This window comes from Monopterus albus, unplaced genomic scaffold, assembly GCF_001952655.1.
Source record: "Monopterus albus unplaced genomic scaffold, M_albus_1.0 scaffold18.1, whole genome shotgun sequence".
Lineage (NCBI taxonomy): Eukaryota > Metazoa > Chordata > Actinopteri > Synbranchiformes > Synbranchidae > Monopterus > Monopterus albus.
This window is the reverse complement of record NW_018127898.1, coordinates 7,111,983-7,132,727: the sequence shown is the minus strand read 5'-3', so window position 1 is coordinate 7,132,727 and position 20,745 is coordinate 7,111,983. Positions and strand designations below refer to the sequence as shown.

General features: G+C 40.7%; 1 protein-coding gene across 10 annotated transcripts; it reads left to right on the top strand.

The window, feature by feature from the left end:
• Nucleotides 1–308: 308 nt before the first annotated feature.
• On the top strand, nt 309–20,711 carry zmynd8 (zinc finger, MYND-type containing 8). 10 transcript variants are annotated; one of them, XM_020592798.1, is made up of 21 exons: nt 309–374; nt 8,919–8,986; nt 10,087–10,238; nt 12,597–12,818; nt 13,021–13,134; nt 13,565–13,630; nt 13,830–13,922; nt 14,021–14,108; nt 14,460–14,515; nt 14,612–14,689; nt 14,809–14,924; nt 15,019–15,518; nt 15,621–15,755; nt 15,909–16,064; nt 16,310–16,843; nt 17,000–17,521; nt 17,804–18,000; nt 18,088–18,168; nt 19,267–19,345; nt 19,445–19,684; nt 19,878–20,710. In XM_020592798.1, the coding sequence occupies exons 2-21, from the start codon at nt 8,962–8,964 to the stop codon at nt 20,051–20,053; spliced, it is 3,630 nt and encodes a 1,209-aa protein (XP_020448454.1). In that variant the 5' UTR covers nt 309–374; nt 8,919–8,961; the 3' UTR covers nt 20,054–20,710. The 10 variants fall into 10 exon arrangements, with proteins under 10 accessions (XP_020448454.1, XP_020448458.1, XP_020448451.1 ...); XM_020592802.1 differs by lacking the exon at nt 309–374 and adding an exon at nt 3,654–3,739 and having other exon boundaries at nt 12,675–12,818; nt 19,878–20,711; XM_020592795.1 differs by lacking the exon at nt 309–374 and adding an exon at nt 3,654–3,739.
• Nucleotides 20,712–20,745: the final 34 nt, after the last annotated feature.

Here is a 20,745-nt window from a genome sequence, read left to right as displayed (position 1 = left end):
CAGAAACCAGAAGTCTGTAAGTCCTATGAAAAATGACTCAGTGGTTTCAGTGGTCCCTTGTGATTGATCCCATATGTGTGTCTCAAAGAATATGGTCTCAAACTGTGGGTAAAAAGACATTTTACAGATTACTACATACTGTAGTTTTCTGCAGACTTTTCATTGTTAGCTCAGATGAATGGCTTTTAGTGAAAAATAAAAGAATAATGGTGCATCAGAAAACAGCATGGCACCAATGACATTTATTTCATGTTTATAATGCGTGCACTGAGAAAAAAGCACGTATTGCTTGTTCTGATCATTGACGGTTCTGATACTGGAGCAGTGAAAGTCTGACTAGGGCGCCACCTTGGGGGCTGAAGGAACATCAAACGGTATAGTGGAGACTCACAAAATGTGACAGTATATACTGTACATGCTAGCTTTATATGTGTCGCCAGAATAAAAATGCTCAATGGTTAATACAACTTTGAAATTGATCTAGTGTTTTCAGGACGCCTGACATCTTAGAATTGCTTATTGTGTCCATGCAGGGCACCCAAAAGAGCAATTAATTAACAGTGGCTTCACTTAGGCTATGAGCTAATTAAGCCACGTTACAAGTTAATTATGCATGTGAGATGTAAAAATGGACTCAGGGTCCCAAATCTTTAAAATGTCTTTAGTTGAAATTAGGAACCGCAACGTTATTCACTGTTTATTTTTGTCATAGTTAACTACACACATTTTAGTTGTGCATGTGGCTGTAAGTTAGGTAAAGATAGCAGCGAAGCAGACAAGCTAGCTAAATCAAAGAGTAGCTAGCTTTATTACGAACTAACACTAGTGGGATAAACAGACTTAGCATACTTAATTTGCTGATAGTACATTGAATGCTTTATTCATTCAAGGCCATTTCCCACCAATTTAAGAATTAGACCTGCTAGTTTCTTAGACTTATTCCGCTGCCTTGAGTCAGTGCGTCTTGGCCCGCGGTAAAGGACTCATACTGTTGGTAAACCCTTGGAGAGATGCCCAAAAGCCCCAAAGCGAGGTTGGATAACTAACGCTAAATTCACATTTGTCATTTGGTTTGTCTAATTTTGGAGTCCTGCTTCAAAATGTAGTTGTAAGACATGTCTTGTTGATATTGTTCTAAGATTAGGCACATTTCTAAATAAATGTGTTTCACTAAACAGCTAATCTGAGGGCAGGTAGTATTCTAATATAGAATTACTGATTTGGTTTAAGATTTATGACTCACACAGCACCCAGAGAGTGGAGGAATGGGGTGTGGAGTCCCACAGCCCATTTCTGCCTTTGGGTCTCCCTTGTAGATAAATCTGACCCACTGACTGCATGAATATTTTATATATATTATATTTATATACATATATATTTTCTTATATTTTATACAGTCTATGATCTGACCATGTTCAGGAGTCCAAATCTAAATGAGGATTTCTTTCTTTCAAAGATCTTTTGCACTCAACAGGTTCCCAATGAGTGAATACATAATCACTACAGTGATGTAGGCCTCACAGCTCATTATTATCCACTCTACATAATACACTTTTATTCTTCCCCTGCTTAATCATAGCAACAAATCTATTGGGCTTTTTAAACCAAGTCTATCAAGCAGACTACTGGGTTTACTTTGTGCTTTTGGTGGTTTGTTGACAAATTGTGAGAATCTCTGAACTAGTGTGTAGTCTGCAGTTTTAAAGGATTCCCACATGAGGTCGCTACAGTCTTCTTGTTCAAGTGGCCATCAGATATTATAAAAAAAACAAAAACGGAAGATTGTTAGCATTATCACCACCGACCACCAACTGAAATGAACAATGAATTTTGGTATAATCTTTTACCTACAGAGAAGCAATGATTCCCAACCCCAGGTCCAGGTCCAGAAGGCAGCAAAGCAGCCCCAGTCTATAGACAGTTGCTTTTTGCTTTTTTTATGCAGTGCATAACCCAATACAGTATATCCCAGTACAGTATAGCTTAATGCTATGATGCCTCTAACACATGACTATCTGCCTGAAGGGGTGGGTAGCCTATTGTTCAGCTGAATGCTCAGTAGGTGGCTCTACTGACCGTTAATTCACTAAGTGCATTTTTGATTTGGCAGGGAATACTGGACCTCTCAGTGCATAACCCTTCATTATACAGGCTGGGGGACAATTGTCTGGTGACGTATTGATCAATAATAACAGTGGTGGAGGAAGTACTCAGATCCCTTACTTAAGTAAAAGTAGCAATACAACAGTGTAAAAATACTAAGTAAAAGACCTGCATTCAAAATGTTACTTAAAAGTACTCAAAAGTACAAAAGTATTAGCATCAAAACATGCTTAAAGTACCAAAGGTAAAAGTGTTCATTATGCAGAATGGCATATTTCACATGAATGCATATTAGGTTATTGGATGATAATTATCGATGTATTATTGTGTACATCACATTTAATGATGAGGTAAAGCTGAACCCTAGAGTAACACCTAAAAAAACTGAAGGATTCACTGGACTTGGTTAACATCTCTGTTCATGATTCAGCCATAGGACAGTATTAACCATAGCAGGACATCATGGAGGAAGCCATTGCTCTCACACTGCAGCATGGCCGAAGTTTGCCAAAGACCACCCTGACACTCCACAACAGTACTGGGAAAATGTCCAGTGGACAGATGAAACGAAGGTAGAATTGTGTGGGAAGAACACACAGCACTACATATAGCATAAAAAGAGAACTGCGTGGAGGGAGCATTATGGTTTGGGGCTGCTTTGCTGCCTTCTGGACCTGGACTGCTTGCCATTGTGGAGGGGGAAGTGAATTCCCAAGTTTATCAAGGTGTCCTACAGGTTAGATGATGTAAAAAAAAAAAAGATAATTTTTAACAGTGTGCAAGCAAGCGAAAATAAAAATTTTGTTCAATGGATAAAAAGGAACAGCTGTGTGGACATTAGAACTTCCTCCTCCAGTGAATATTTAACAGCAGAGTGGTAACATGTCCTAACATGTTTTTAACGATGTTAAAATAATCTCATATGTGTCTAGAGGTTCTTTAGACCAAATGGAGATATGAAGAATTACACAACAGAAAATTAAAGTGTCTTTATGTTTAACTGAATAATGCTGGCCTATCTGGAACCATACTGTTAACATGTGATCACACCAGTTTAAGGGTCGGTGTCAGTCAAATTACATCTGTCAGTTAGTCTGGTTTTTCAGCATTATCATTAAACTAATATAGGTCAGAGAAATAGTGTCTGTTTGCCCATTTGTTCTTTTTATACAGCAGTTTTTGTTTGTCTTTCCCATGAAGGTTAGTTTATTGTGAGGGTGGGAACTAGTGAAGCACATTCATCCTACACATTCCAGTTACACCACAGGCCTCCTCTATAGCATGCTGTTATGAAACAGCAACAGTTGTACACAGTCTTCTCAGCAGCTGATAGGTGTGCAGTGGCTGACTGGCTTGATCTGGGCCTAGCTCCTCTTGCTCAGAGAACTGTGTTTCAGCTTGTCTGTGCTAAACAAAAGACAAGCAGCCAGGAAATGCAGTAACCAATCAGCAGCTGCCTTACATTTAGTCAGCATGCATGGCCAGTCTCAGTGGGCCTTATATGAGAGCAGTGAGTTGGACAGCTTGGAAAGCCGTGGCTGTGCTCTGAGTAGGGTGAGGGCTGACAGGGCTGTCCTCCATGTTTTAATAAGCACTGACATATCACAAAGAGTTTTTTAGCCATGCATCCACAGAGGTAAGCATTATTTTCATTCTTTCAGATATACTACTCTGTTGATAAGGCACCAGCCACTGCGTGTGATCTGTGCCTGAGTAATAATACAGATTTGTCTGACAGAATGGGGGAGGGGGACTAGTATTTGTCACCTCAAGGCATAGGAGTAGGACTTGGAAAGAGAGCATAGTACAGTGCAACAGCCTCTGCTAACTGGGTGGCTGTCTGGACACATATGGCAGGGGGCCGCAGGTCAAGTGTAAGGTCATTGTATGTTCATAGAATACTCACTGGGAAAACATGCTCTCTTTTGTTAAGATCAAAAGAAGATTTGAGTTTTTGAGGCTCCCCCTGGCCTGTGCTGTCAAGATGGCAGACCTGGTGGGGGGTCCAGGCAGTGCAGAGGGGAGTCCCCAGAGGAGTTAACAGATGGTAAACTGACAGCACAGCAGCTTTAATATAGGCCTCACATTGGCATGAGAGCAGGGCACCAGGGCACTGTTATTAATTGTTTGCCAGACTAACATGGCCATGAACAATATGTAAACTGTCTATAGCGGCCTCATTTTCTACATTACACCCAAAACCTGGTTCACCTCACCATAATTCTCATTTTACTTGGTGAAAAAAAGATGTGTTTTACAGGCCTGGTCCTGTAAGCTGCTGACCAGTTTTCTAAAATACCAATTATCTACAGACTCATGCCATAGCAGCTCATATCAAAGGATAGGAAGAACAGCCTGTGCTTATTGGTGTGCACTGCCTCCCAGCGTTGTTCTTTGCTGTCGAGTGTCAGCCATTTTAGAGAGCTTCCCCTCTCTGTGTGATCCAAGCACACTGGGTATTTGTATGTGGGAGAAGTAAAGAAGGGAAGGACTTCCTCTGAAAAGCCTCAGCATAGAGACCTCATCTCATCCAAAGAGGCTTGAAAACCTGTTTGAGGTTTGATTGAATTCTGTTTATATGGAATGATGTTGGATTTCTGCAGGCAGGAATATACTTTTAAAAATAATTTTTTAAATGAATGTTTCTATTTGTATTGTTGTTTTATATTTCAGTTGGAGTATGTGATATGCGGATTGTCATTCATAGTGGTGATGGCTGACAAAGGCTCTGTTTTAAATATAACCAGGGTAACTTTGGCCTGGATATAAAGGCACCCATAATGTTGCATGGATCAGGGTTCAGGAGCAGTCTGCACTGACTGAAACATCCCCCTCCCCACTGTTTTGTTAATGGTACTTGGTAGCACATTTAATCCCTTCATTCCACTAGTGTGTTAGGATTGGTATAGGTGCACACTGACACACAGCCTGTTTAGTTTGGTGTTGGTAAAATCTCCTCCGGCTGATCTTCCAGGACCTGTCGAGACTCTGTAGCCAGCCTTGACATTTTGCCCTGGATGTATTTATGTACTGAAGGATGGTTTATACTTGTGTTGCACTGTACTGTTGTGTTTTAAGTGCATACATTATTAGTATTCATGCTTTAAAGTTATTCAAAATTTAAAATGCATATTTGATCAAACAGGAATGAGGTGTAAAGACCTATAGCCTTGATTTCAGTTGTTTATTCATGTTGTTTGCAGCTCACTGTTGCTCACACTCAACTCTCCTGGCACATATTGATTATGAGAGTGTATGCTGAAGAAGCACCAGTGGGATAGGGTGAGAGGGGGTTATGCCTTCCATGCTGTCTGGGAGGCCTGTGACATTTTCATTTCTGCCTTTGTATCCACTATTAGGCCCCACGCTGCATATCAAACATGCTGGGGCACATAATAAGCTGCATGTGGTCCTTTACAGCAGATTTGACTGGTGCTCTGAGTGTCGTGTGTACGTGTCGTGTGTGTGGTGCGCACAGTGGTCAGAGAGAGAGAGAGAAGGAGAGAGAGTGTGTCTTCAAAATGGATGCCATACACATACATTGGCTGAGAGCACAGCGAGGGAGGGAATCTGATCCTCTGCCTCTCAAGCCTGTAGAGCTGCTTTCTACTTGTCTGATAAAAGGCACACAGCCAGTATATGTCGGTAGTGGTTTTGAAAGGAGTGAGGGACTTGGTTTTCAGGAGGTTTTTAGCAACAGGGAGGAATAGTCCTCTCTGCATTGCAGCACTGTGGCTGAAGAGAGCGGGGAGAAGAGAGTCCGTGTGGCACACCGAGACTGTGCACCCAATCAGGCACCTCCGTGTGGTGCTTGAGCCAATCGGCAGCCTGCAGCCGAGGTTAAAGATTGACAATTGCAGGAGAGAGCAGCAGGGAGAGAAGGCCTTCTGGGAAACCTGGACCCATCTTTTCCCTCATCCCCCAATGCCCTCAATAATGGAAAAAGATTAAAGAATAGGCTGAAGAATCTGTATGTAAGTAAGGAAAAAGGTATGCTGTTGATTTCCTACATAGAAGTATGGATGTTTAGGCAGTGGTGGGTGTGGAAAGATATGATGTTTCAGTTGGCTATATTGTCTGCTGTGTGGTCTTTAATTTAGAAATGCTTTTTGTCATTGATTTGACCCCCTTGTTCTTGTCCAAGCTTCTGTCTGTGTCTCTTGTTGCTGTATTTCCTGGCCTGGATGTTGCTGGGGTAGATTGTCTGAGGCTGTCCAGACAGGTTAGATGAAGAGGCCAGTGAAGCCATTTCACTGCACTCATATGTGTGTCTGCGGATGAGCTGTGTTTCTGTCTGTCATTTTACCCTTCCTCCGTGATGGAGGAGGATGGGGGTGGGGGCGTGTCACCATGAAAATTGAAATGAAACTGTTGTCAGTGAATTAGTATCTGGCTTTCAACACAAACCATTCAAATGGTGCTTTCGTTAGGAGTCGGTGAAATAAGAATAGTTGAAGACGTCTGAGCAGTGAGGCCAGTGCATCTGCTGTGGCGTCAGAGAAAATGGCAACAATAACCGGTTCGACAACAGGGTGCCTGCAAGCCAAGGTGAATCCTGTTGAACTGATGCTTAGAAAACAAACTGGGCAGATTTTGCATAACCCATGACACACTGTGGTTCGTATTTCAGGGAAGATCTTCTTGACCAAACTCGAGCTGTGATTGTGCAATCTATTGTTTGTTATTAGGGCACCTCATGCATGAATTATTTTCTAGTGACCTGTTTATCTATTTACAGGCTTTTCACTTGTTGGATTTCAGAAGGTTCAGGCACTATAGGTTACACTGCTCTATGTTTTTATGTCTGCTGATTATAGGTCTGTGGCCAGTGCCTGCTATTTGTAATTGGACAATGGCACAACACATCGAGGTGCCATTGGTTCAATTTTGGTTCAATTTTTACTTTGAGATAAAGACATTTTTAACATTTAGAAGTCATGCAAGGGTTGTCTTCAGGCTGTTGGTGTATGAATTGTGTAATATAGTATATAGTTACAGTGACAGTATACAGTATTTAGTCACAGTGGGTCCTAAAAGTTGCAAAGCGGTTAGGTTTTATTAAAACATCTGAGCAGCACCTGTAACATAGACAGGATGTCCCATAATAGGCATTTTGCAGGTGCCCAGAGGCCAGTTTGTTTTTATGTAGTGTGGTCCTACAATTAAGTTTGCGTTTATTGAAGTCATGTAAATTTCAGCAGATTAGAGTACAGATGTTTTTGTCAAGTGCACAGTGCTGATGAAGTTATTTTGCGGTATTTCACTGTCCTAGACAAGGACATATATTTTGAAATATAGGGTTGGTGAAAAACCAATTTAACAAGCTGACTTAATCATTGTTGCCAGGTTTGAAATCCTCTGTTGTTAGCACAGTGCTTTGCTAGAAATAGTGATTTGAAGATGTTTTTTTAAGATGGATTTTTACAAGTAAGATTTGTGGTGCTTCTGTTTCCAGCGGGGCACCACAAATCTAACCAGAATTATGTTAACAAAGGAGACTTTTGACAAAATATTGACCTTTCTCATCTAGAATAACCCCACTGTACTATTAAGAGAGGGGATGTATTACATGGTAGGTGACGTCACAGATATTATCAGAAACATTAGCGGGAAAAGTTTTAAAGTCTCTCAGAGGAATGAGTGTCTCTCACTTCAGTTTGTGTTGCAGAACATTCCAGTAGTGATGTGCGTAGTACTGGAAACCAGTTCTCCCCAGTTCAGAACTGGTAGGAAGAATTTCTAAAGCCAGGCTGTCCTGTGATCTGGTGTCATGGTTCTGAGTCCTGAACTCAGACAGCGAGGCCTTTTAGACAAAGACACAGGCTTGTGAGGCCTTCTTGATGCCAGGGCCAAACGTCCGACCTTTTTGTTATGACTCACAGTGGTGAGGACGATACCTGTCTTGTGAACAGAGTTGAATGGCACTGTCGACAGCGCCCAGTAGTTTAAAGACGGCGGCAGCAGTGTGAGCATCCAGGATATCTTCATAATCCAGTGTAAACAGTGTGGTGGATTGTATAATGGCTCTTTGTTTTCAATGGAGAAACAAGCTCTGCTTTAAGAAATCAATTTGAATTTGAATTAGTATGCAAGTATAATAAACTTTATTTATAGAGCACCATTTTAAAAGTGTTTGTTGGCACCTACTAAAATCATGGTAGCTGCATTTTGTACTAATTGCAGTTTAACAAGGTTTTTTTCTTCTTTTTTGCTACAAACAGAAAAAAGAAAGTTGCAGTGATCCAGATTGAGATAAAATGAAGACATAACAGTTTCTAGACAAAAATTGCTTGATCTTTGAGATTCTCCTAAGTTGATAGAAACAAACCTGCTCAAGTGAGGAGGATGTTCAATTTTACTTTTGTAGGACTGTCTACTGTCTCACAAACTATCTCCATTCAGAACAAAAACTGGGAACATCATTAGTGTGTGCTCTTGTGAAATGCACACATTTTGTCTTTCTGGAATTTAGAACAAGCTTTAAATTAAAGGGAGAGCAGAAAACAGTGCAGGCATACAGTAACAGTCTGTAATCTGGAGAAGACTTGGTCTACACTGATGGTATTTATAAGCATAAGCATAAACTTTATTGCCATGTATTATCAAACTTCTACAGGAAAGCAGGGCCCAACATTTAAAACCCCTTGGCAGGATGCTCCAGCTATAGTGTACTTTTAAAGAACATGTTGTTTTAAGGAACAATTTCTGATAACTTTTAAACTTAATCATGATAGCAAAATAATAGATTTGAAAAATCTTCAGCTGTGGGGTACATTTGACTGGCAACCCATTGACAGTGCTCTTTTCTGCATCAGTGTTGCAGAGGAAGAGGAAAAAACTGAGGCTGTAACAGAAGGAATGGAGATCTCAACCAGATCCAAAGGTAATAACATATATAGATTTGTTTTTAGATAGATTGGCAAAGCTCTACTTTTGTTCTTGTGAAACTGTGTGCAGTGGGGTTATTTTGGCTTAATATTCTACTGTACGTCATCATGTTTACTGTGAGCACGAGTGGACTCTAGTGTAGGGCTGCAGCTAACAACTATTTTAATAACCAGTTAATCTGTGCAGTGTTACTAAACAAAAAAATCTAATTATTTTACAAAAACTGAGCTTTTTAAAATTGCACAATAGGTCCTCACAGTGTTCACAAAAGTACTAGAATGTTTATGATTTAAAATAAATTCAATGCTCATAAAACCCACCATGCCTGTGTAAAGGGACAGTACACACATGACTGCTACTGCTGATGGTTAAAGGTAAATATGAGTATGCAATATCAATCCTCAACACATTTACTCTGCACTGTCCCCATTAACTTACATATGTGTCATCGGTGTTCCTGAACACACCTACTGTATAAAACTTAGATTGATCTTTTTGTGTTTAATATAATGCTTGGCTGTTTGCATGTATTTCATGTTTACATGAATGCACCACAAATGCAAACACATTTAGCAGCTGCTATTAGCAGCCAACACAACCCACCCTTATGTTCCTAAATATATAATTAACATCATACTATATGGAACCATTTTACTTATGAAACTAAAGTTACTCGATCTTAATTTCTTAAATTCGTTTTCTTCACAATGTGTAAAGTTAAAGACTCAGCTCCAGTCTTCCCTTCTTCTCTACATCCAACCCATCGTTTCTTTAGGCCACGACAGATAGGTTTTGCACATTTGGCACCAGACAGTCTTCTTTCTGATTGTAAAATACAATGACCGAAAACTTTAGACGACCTCAGATGTCCACCTTTCTTTGCTGTAACTATGCTCACTACTATCCACTGATGTAGTCGCCCAGTTGCTGACCCAGTTGTCTCACACAGCTACGTGACTAGACCCAACAAACTGACAATTGAATTTATTGCCAACTATTTTTGTCACTGGTTTTTAGCGCTTAGTTGTTGCAGCTCTACTAAGAGGCCATGAGTGTTACTCCCTGGTTTGTGTAATCTCTTGACTTTTGCTGCAGGTTCAGACACAGGGTCAACAGAGCGGATTGTCCAAAAACGAAGGATACCTAGTCCCTCTCACTCATCAAATGGTCATTCTTCTGCTGAAACATCCCCCTGCCCAGTAAAAAAGAAGAAGAAACCCGGTGCTGTTAGCAGCAGCAAAGACCAGGTAATAATCACTGCGCAGCTTACATATGATCCAAATGTAAACACACAGGTCACAGTGCATTATATTATATTATATTTTCACTTTTTCCATAATCCCCAACAAGTTTAAATTTTTCTTTAATTGTATCTACAATTCTATCTGTATTCGATTTGTATCTATTTGTAGTTGCCAGGTGACTACTTTGGTACCTGTAAATGACAGTGAACACTGTCTTGTGCAGCAGGAAATTTTGTATTTGTGAGGATACAAAATCTAGTTCTATCAGTTGAACTCAGTGTGCTTTCATAGTGCTATTCATATAATTGCAATATTCAGTAATAAAATCAAAATATTCCGAGCCGCCATGCTGAGCCCTTCAGATGGAGGAAGTTACAAATGTACTATAGGTGCACCACTGTGATCTGTAGCATGTGTGCAGATGGGAAGAAATGGTTGGTTGTGCTCACTAATTCATATTCTACCAATGTTTTAAGGCCTGCATTTAGTCAGGGTAGATTCACTGAGCATGAATTCTCTTTTGGGGGAAGGTGTCATCAACACTCATTACACAGTTATGCACATTTACATCTGGAAGTTGCCCAGTATGACCAGCTGTTGGCCACTAAGCAGCTTCAGTGGAGCAGATAGAAGTAAAGTTCTTTCAGTTAACTTAATTTCATTTACTGTAAAATGCAAGGTGATGTTTTTGTAGACTTTTATATTCTTCTTAAATCACCTCCTCCTGCCCTTGACTTTTACCAGAACACAAAGTGCTTTTGTGTTCTGCTTTATATTATTGCTAAACATGGTTCAGTAGCACTGTGCCTTCCTTTGTGATACTGAGGCAGAGGTATTTTATTTTTTGCTTACATTTAAGCTCTCAGCTGTTCTTTTTTTGGTAGTTCAGACTTTTGCAAGATTAAGTCTGTGGCATGTTTTCATGGTCTTGAAACTATTTTCACTTCGAAAAATACAGTTTAATTTCAGCCGGGTGTTATAAATTTGATTACGGATCCCATGAGGGGTGAAAAATTATGATAGTACTACAGGAAGTATATTATGAGTTACCATGTGATTGTTATCTCCAATCTGCTCCATTTAGACCTAATTATTGAGGTTTTTGAGGCACAGTATGCTGTGAAATGTAAAATGGTAAATGAAAATTTTGGAGGGGGTGGACAGGTTGGGGCACTGCCTCAGATGAGTGGCACATTAACATACATGTAAAAAGTAAAATGATCTCCTAGTCTTTTGAAATAACAAAACTATACATTATTATGTGTAAGTGTTTATTATCTTATTAACAATAAGACACACACTGTGCTTTCTTTAGCTAACTTTGGCTGCACTCTTTATTTACTCTCAACTGGGGACATTGCTGGTGCACATAGGTGCCCCCCCACTACCACCATTGAGGTGAATCATGCCAAGTACGCCACAACAATACAATCTGAGAAATGAATGCAAATATCAGCCTGTATGCATGATACAAAATAAAACTAATTTGACCAATACCAATAAAGTACCAGAAAAATGTTAGCTGTATTTAAGACAAGTTTGTCATTGTTTTTATTTTTCACACATTAATACTGACAAGCACGGCTTTTTGACTCTGGCAGGAGTGGCACTGAGGTGGCCAATAAGGATCTGGGGCTGGCCAGTGCCACCCCTGTCCACCCCTTGGCTCCGCCCATTCCTGTTATGCAATAGTGAAATCTGCAATTTAATGATCAGTCAGATTATCACTCAAAGTTGGCCTTTTCACTACTTTATATTCTTGACTACTGAGTTTTATGCATCTCTAATTTGAGCAAAAGCTTTTATAGTTTCCACTATTTTAGCGAAGTTCTCTATTGTTTGTTAGAATCAAACACTTGTGCTTTTTCTTTAAGCTTGTGGGTTTTTTTATCTGCATGTTCTGCTGGCTTTGTTCACAAATACACAGTAGGTAAATGCTGTACTCTTGGTACATTAGATTGACCTTTGTATATGATTAATCACCACTGTAACTATTTGAGCTTTTGCCAGCTTAATCAAGGCTGTCCACAGTGTTTACCCTTTCACACACGGGTGATGATTGTGCCCTGAAACACAGACTAAAGCTAGAGAACTGAGCAAGTCACATGCATATCAGGAAATATTGTCTTTTGATACAAACTGAATCACGATGGATTTTTAAAAAATGTGTTGTTGACTATGTATATGGCATACTTATCTACCAGCAGTTGCACTTGCAGTACTGGGGCTCACAGCAATCTGTGTTTTGGACTTTGGTGCCGTGTACTTTCTGCTGATGCTATGCATGTCTGTTTGGTTTTGCTATTCTTTGACCTGATTTTGACCTTCCCCAACTTTGTGTTTCTTTTGCCTGCATTCCAGTCAGAACTAAGACATGGTCCGTTTTACTATGTGAAGCAGCCAGCACTCACCACAGACCCTGTTGATGTTGTACCGCAGGACGGCAGGAATGACTTCTACTGCTGGCTGTGCCACCGCGAGGGCCAGGTGCTCTGCTGTGAGCTCTGCCCCAGGGTGTACCACGCCAAGTGCCTCAAACTACCAGCCGAGCCCGAGGGCGACTGGTTCTGTCCGGAGTGTGAGGTACTCACCCAGGAAAGTGTTTAGTGTGTTATGAGTGTTAGAAAACATACTTCAAAGCCTGAAGTCAATTTTTTGTTGTTGTATTTGTTTAGTTAGGAGCTCTGAGTAAGTTTGGACATAAGTGACAAACCCATGTACACATTGTGTGTCATAATGAGATATAAACAAAACTGTCAACATTTTTGCTCTTGGTGTCTTTTAGAAAATAACTGTTGCAGAGTGTATAGAGACTCAGAGCAAAGCCATGATGATGCTAACAATAGACCAGCTGTCTTACCTACTAAAGTTTGCCCTTCAGAAGATGAAACAACCAGGTGTAAGTATTCTGGGCCCTCTGTCTCTACAAAATGCTACCAAACTGATTATGTAGAATTGGGGCAGGTAGCTTTATTACAGATGGGTTACTCTGTTTATTCTGATTTTAAGTTCTGCCTTTTGTAATTGTATATTGAGATTAATGTATTGGATATGGGCATGCATTCTTCTCAATTGCTTATGCAGCCAAAAGACGCTTTTTTTCTGGTCGTCCTCCCATCAGTCGTGTCAGACGTAAAATCTGCACCCTGAAGTACTGCCTGTCCACATATAAGTCTAGCATGTTATATTTGCATGTGAAAATGATCTCTAATAACAGAACTAACAATCATAGTCTTTGTACTAGAATGGGCCTGTCATGGCTGGAAAACATGAAGGTAAACATGCTAGCTGGTGGTGAGGATACAGCTGCCCCTCTCACTCTCTTTCAGGATCATCCCCGCTTGTCATCTCGCTCCCCCCATGCAGCTTCCACGCAGAGAAAGACTTTTAATTGGGTAATAAATTACACCACTAAGACCCCGTCATGATTTCTTCCTCCACTAGTTTTCCCTTTTTTTTGAAGCGGCTTTTAGAGTTTTTACTAGTAGCATGGTGGTAACATGTTGATATGCAGTTGAGGGGAAAGTTGGTCAGGTAGTTTGACCTGAGAGTTTGTTTACCTTCACTCTCTTTCCTGTCTACTCATTTTTATAGACTGAACCATTCCAGAAACCCGTCTCTCTTGAGCAGCATCCAGATTATGCAGAGTACATTTTTCACCCTATGGACCTTTGCACCCTTGAGAAGGTAAAACACATGTTGTCACACATTTAGTTGAAACAATAAATGTAAAATAAGTTGAACAGTTTGACAGCTGAGCACTGTCTTTTCTCTTTGCACTACAGAATATCAAAAAGAAAATGTATGGCTGCACAGAGGCCTTCCTGGCAGATGCAAAATGGATTTTGCACAACTGTATTATATACAATGGAGGTATGTTGCATATTGTGGGTACAATATGAAACAATGACTGTATAAGCCTTGGTGATAGGAACTAAATTATAGTTATAATAATAATTTTTTGCAGTGTTGGTATATATTATTGTATAACAAGTATGGTATATTCAAAATTATATATATTCTAATTTAAATTAAAGGTGAATGCAATTTACAAATAAACATCAATGCCAGCAACTTGTTTTGTTGGTAATTACAATTTGCTCAGATTAAATAACAATACAGTTTCACTGAGAGACAACTGCTAATAGTGTTTGTCATCATCAGTCATCATGCTTTCCAGTCTGTGTATAAGCTCTTTAACATAAATATATGTCCTTGTTTCAGGCAATCACAAACTCACAGCTACAGCTAAAGTAATAGTAAAAATCTGTGAACACGAGGTGAGTGTGTAGTTTGGGTCATAAAAGATTTTAAGACATGACAGTGGACATGACAGCTGAAACTTACTTTATATGCATTTTGATTCTGTTTTGCAGATGAATGAAATTGAAGTTTGTCCTGAGTGTTATCTGTCTGCTTGCCAAAAGAGAGACAACTGGTTTTGTGAGCCTTGTGTAAGTTATTAGAGTAACTGGAAGTTTCTGTTGATGATTCCACCAGATTGTTTATTCATTCAAACATAGATCACTGGGATAGTTGCACTTAGGTCCAGTGTTTTACTGTATGTTTGCAGAGTAACCCTCACCCTCTAGTCTGGGCAAAATTGAAAGGATTTCCATTCTGGCCTGCAAAAGCTCTGCGGGACAAAGATGGACAGGTGGACGCCCGCTTCTTTGGACAGCATGACAGGTATCAGCCCTTGCTGCTTCACTTACTTGGGCTTGTTGACACATTTCAGGCTTTGTTGTAACACAGAATATTTAACTGAATGTTTATCCTTCAGGGCATGGGTTCCTTTAAACAACTGCTACCTCATGTCCAAAGAGATTCCCTTCACTGTGAAGAAGACCAAAAGCATCTTCAACAGTGCCATGCAAGAGATGGAGGTCTATGTGGAGAACATGAGGAAGAAGTTTGGAGTGTTTAACTATGCCCCCTTCAGGTCACCTTACACTCCTGACAACAACTTCCAGATGCTGCTGGATCCCTCCAACCCCTCATCCACTCCCGTCAAACCTGAGAAACAGGAAAAGATCAAGCTGAGCTTTGATATGACATCATCACCCAAGATACCTTTGGCCAGGACCATGTTGTCTGGGGCCGGGGTGGGAGGGAGCACAGCTGGGCGGCGGCTCCCTCTCAGTGACATGCCTCGCTCCCCCATGAGCACTAACTCCTCTGCCCATACTGGTTCAGATGCGGAACAGGAAACAGTGGACAAATTGCAGACAAAAGCCCCAAACAGCCAGTGTAGTACAGGAGAAGAGAACATAGAGTGTACAGGTATTCCACCAGATGCATTTTATATTAGCTAAAGTCTGTAAAATAGCAGTACAAGTGTCTAATGGGAGCTGACTTCATTTAACAGTAAATCTCTCTGAGCAGCATCACCTGCCCATCCTCGACCTGGCCCTACAGGCAGTTCATTGGACAGCCCTAAATCATTCCACACGCAAGCTCCTAGCACACCCAAGCAGGAGAAGACCCCACCGACAGGAAGCATTCTTAACCTCAATCTAGGTTGATCTTTTATCTCATATATGTAATATACATGAAAGTGTTTAATAATGTCTATTCCTTGTGAGCAAAACAGGACACAATTCTCTTATAATCAACACTGAATCATAATAAACTTCTTTCTCTTTGGAATTATTTTACGTTGGATTCTTCCAGATCGGAGCAAAGCAGAAATGGACCTGAAGGAGCTTAGTGAAACAGTTCAGCAGAAGCAAGCGCCCGCACCAGTCCTTACCTCTCCAAAAAGACAGATCAAAAGCCGTTTCCAGCTGAACCTGGACAAAACCATTGAGAGTTGCAAGGCACAACTGGGTCAGTACAGAAGAAGTAGAAAAAATAGAAACACATCAAAAATGGCTAGGTTGTTGTTGTTATCCAGCACTATAGGTGTCTTCATTGAATGGTAGCCCAGTGAAACACATTTTAGGGATGTGTTTTTGATGTAATGTATGTCAGTTATTATTACATTTTGAGTCTATAATCTTGCTTCTTGGTAGCTGAATTCTAAAACATGTTGAATAGCAGTGGACTATCCTGCCTCTACCTTTGCTTTGCAGGTATTGATGAGATCTCTGTGGATGTGTATAAAGGTGTGGAACACAGTGACTCAGAAGACTCAGATAAATCCGACTCAAGTGACAGTGAGTTTGCTAGTGATGAAGAGCAAAAGACCACAGAGAGCCAGGACAGAGCACCCAATGATGAAGCCCAGAAGAACCCCACAAAAATTAAAGTCAAAGACCAACCTTCCTCAAGTCAAGATGACGAGGGTAAAGTTGATACACCTGTGGCATCTGAGTCTGTAGTAGGCAACGCCACTGCAACAGCAGCAGATGTTCCAACTAAAGAGAAGACAAGCACAGATTCTGATAAAGAGAGTGCAGAAAAAAACAAAGCACCCCCGGCATCACCGGGTCCCAGGGTGAAGCCCCAGGTAAAAGAAGAGGCAAAGGAGCCTGTGCCAGTGGAAGACACTGACTCAGAGAGGGAGCTGGTTATTGACCTTGGAGAGGAACAGGGAGGCAAGGACAGGAAGAGGTGCAGGAAAGAAAACACCACTGTTAAAGAGTCATCTACTGGTAAACCTGAAGGTGAGAGAAGTGCTTTCCTAGGCTGAGTCCACAAGAAAAAAAAAAATCAAACACACACTAAATATGGTTTCCATTTTTAGCAGTTGTAACATGTGGAAACAGCAGCAGCTTTGTACAGACAGAACTGTTTAATGATGTAGGTACTTCTAATTGTAGGTAAAGCCCTGACCCCATCGACACTCCCATCTCAAAGCAGTACAGCTCCTTCCACACCCTCCAGTGTTTCCATGCAGTCCCCTATGGCCATTCCTGTCACCATGGTCTCCTTCACTACTCCCTCTCCTGCAGCCATAAGCCTTGCGACTGTGTCCAGTGCTGCAGCAACACCCTCCTCTTCCTCCTCCTCCCCCTCGGCCTCGACCACACCAGCCTTGAAGAAGCAGCGCCCTCTGCTGCCCAGAGAGACTGTACCAGTGGTGCAGAGAGCTGTAGTGTGGAATCCCACTACCAAGTTCCAGACTTCCTCGCAGAAGTGGCACATGCAGAAGGTGCAGCGTCAGCAACAGAACCAGCAACCTGTGGCAACTGCACAAGTCCAGGCGTCATCATCCAAGCAAGGCCAGGCTCAAGTGCTGACCCAGACACAGAATGCTGGAAATGTGTCGACAGCAGTTTCCTCATCTTCAGCACAGCAGTCTTCACAGAGCACACGCTATCAGACCAGACAGGCTGTCAAAGGTGGATTACATGGTTTTAATTATTTTAATCTTTGACTGACAGAATTCAAGTATGACTTTACATACTGTGTGGACCAGTATGTATCAAGTTTCCTTCAGGGAATAAGGATAAGAAAATGTGGGAGGGGTAAAAATGTTTGATGCTCATGATGCATACAGTATATATGCAAAATAAATCATCTTTTGCAATATCAGTTTACACTCCACAGCAATCATTATACCTATGATATGTTAACAGTTTGTCCATAATGATGTTGTTGTTTAATCTGGTTTTCTATACTAGCTGTTCAACAAAAGGACAGTCTACTCAGCACATCCACTTCAGCTGTCACCCTGGTGTCCAGCAGTCCAGCTTCTGCTGCAGTGATGGCAGCATCAAGTGTAGGCACAGTTGCTTCATCTTCATCAGTGGCAACAGACCTGTATATCCCCACTGCCTCAGCAGATGTGGCTGCAGACATCGCCAAGTACACTAACAAAGTTAGCATCTTTTTTTTTTTTGCTTTGTAAGATGCCATCTCCACTGTATTGTCTATTCACATAATATTATGATCTTCTGGTTTTCAGATAATGGATGCAATCAAAGGTACAATGACGGAAATCTACAATGACCTTTCTAAGAGTACTTCAGGGAATACAATAGCAGAGGTGGGACTTTACTCTTGATCATTCAGAGAGTGCGTTTGAGTGCATGAGTATCCCGGTTATTAAGAGTACCCTGGTTTTGTTTATGTTCAGCATATATTGTTTACATGGAACAGAGAAATGTGGTTATGTATATCCCTGTATACATGGTAAAAACTAGTAACCTGGTTAATGATGGGTTGTAGGCTAAATCTTCGTCCTCCTCAGCTGTGTAATCTTCTAAATCTATCCATATGTTAGATTTTAATTAGGAAAATGTTTGGTAACTGTATTTAGGCCTATTTGTTTTTCTAAATGAAAAAGACTGAGGAGCTACATATGCACTAATGTTAATAACTGTTCAATGCTACCTGGTGTTGATGTACTATCTCCTTCTGGAGGCTCAGTGTGCAGTGGACAGGGAAAGCTGATGTCAGCGCCTCCATCCTCTATGGTGGAAAGTGAACAGTGACCAAGCAGCTCATCCAGTATTTTCAAGAATTTGAAAGTTGCTGGACTAAACACACTGCTTTTGTTTTTCTGTCTGGCCACAAATTAATTTTTCATCAAGGTTTTCCGCCCTGATCTGACTGTCCCACTGTAGTGTTGGGAAACCTGCATCCCGTAAATTGTCCACTACAGATTTAGAGAGGTCAGCACTCCTATGCTTTCTTCCATCTAAATTACCTTGTGCATTTAACTCTTTCATTACCAAAAGACAAAATTAAATCTCTTCTCGTACCAAACGTGAGATTTCTTCACTGCTGACAAGGTGTTTATCTTAAGCCACTCTGATGTTGCAGCTGCACCTGCACAGTCTGGAACATTCAGAAACCTGGATAAGCCATATACATGCAACAGTACCTGGTTTCTTTCAGTGTACTCCACCATGCATATTCAGGTTTCTCAAAACTGGGATAAGAACATATCTGGGTTTATGAAATTGGGATATCATGTTTACATGCACAAACACAAAAAATGGATACCTCAAAAACCCGGTCATAACTGGGATACTCATGTCCATGTAAACACACTGAGAGACTAAATATAATTCAGATCATAAAAGTGGCTTTGCATATGACCCTCTATGTATCCCAAACTGCCTATGTGCTATTCCTTCAGATAAGACGACTGAGAATTGAAATAGAAAAATTACAGTGGTTGCATCAACAAGAGTTGTCAGAGATGAAGCACAATCTTGGTGAGAGCATGGGACATCAGAACAATACTTTGCACGTAGACCTAAAACAGTGTAAAGAGTTCTGCTTGTGTTTCATCATGTTTATGTACTTTAATTTAGAGCTGACAATGGCAGAGATGAGGCAAAGTCTTGAGCAGGAGAGAGAGAGGTTGGTGACTGAAGTGAAGAAACAGATGGAACTGGAGAAGCAACAAGCAGTGGATGAGACAAAGAAGAAACAGTGGTGTGCTAACTGCAGGAAAGAGGCCATCTTCTACTGTTGCTGGAACACCAGCTACTGTGATTACCCCTGTCAGCAAGCCCACTGGCCAGAACACATGAAGTCCTGCACTCAGTCAGGTAACAGCATGTGCCAGCATCAACATGTTGCTGGAGACATTCATGCAAACGAGAACTGTTGTTTTCTGTTGTGGCAGTTTTTAACCCTTTCTGGAAGTCTCCAGTTCTTTGCTTGCCTGTATAATCATCAGCCACTTTACTCCTGACATTTTCATACATGTAATACATTTTGTTACTTTTGTTCTATTTGTAGCCACAGCCCCACAGCAAGAACCTGAGGCTGAATCGACAGCAGACCTCCCAAACAAGGGTTTAGGGCAGATTGGCAGTGGCCCAAATGCTCTCAGAGACACACCAGTCTCTGCACCATCAGACAAAGACTGTGACATAGAGAAGAGCACTGACAGTGGTGCTGTCACTTTGCCATAACTGAGCTTACCATACTTGAAAATGTAAATGTACAGATTGTTTTTTTTTTTTCACTGCAAGAATATGTTTATGTAAATCCTTCTGTTCAAGCAGCTGTTGAAGGGAGCAATCCAAATTATTTTTATTTATATATTTTCATTTGCCTTTCTGGACTCAAATAAAGGTCTTATTTTAAATGTAGAACATGGCTGACAGGAGACAGGTAGTAACCACTAGAGGGGGCAGTTAAAATATATTCTACATATTCATGCACTCCGTTGCAGTCTGTAGAGCTGTTGAGGAGCAAATCTTAAGAACATGTATGAGTGTCACAAAACGTACAGTACACATAGTATAAAAGTCAACGGTTAAGCAGTTTAAGACTGCAAAAATGAAACCCATGTTGATGGACCACCTCAGTTTTAGATTAGAAGACTGTTGACAGAAATGTCTGTAAATTACCTATTTTGTAGTCTGTTAATTTATTTGTTGTTTAATGTTGCCTGCTGTACACTGCGAAGAAAGTAAATATAAACATTTTAAACAAGTTGTTTCCATTGTTACACTGTGGTTTAATTAGTTATGAAGCAGCCTGCAGTCAGTTAACATACAGTAGGTTCAACTGTAGTTTGCATATGTAAATAGGATTTAAACAGAACACAATTTCTAAAACACAACACAGATAAAATAATCTTTATAAAGTGTTATAGTTG

Coding starts and splice junctions, on each gene's coding strand:
- zmynd8 (XM_020592795.1), top strand. Junction 12,819..13,020: donor GGTTCTGTCCGGAGTGTGAG/GTACTCACCCAG, acceptor GGTGTCTTTTAG/AAAATAACTGTTGCAGAGTG. Junction 13,923..14,020: donor ACCTTTGCACCCTTGAGAAG/GTAAAACACATG, acceptor TTTGCACTACAG/AATATCAAAAAGAAAATGTA.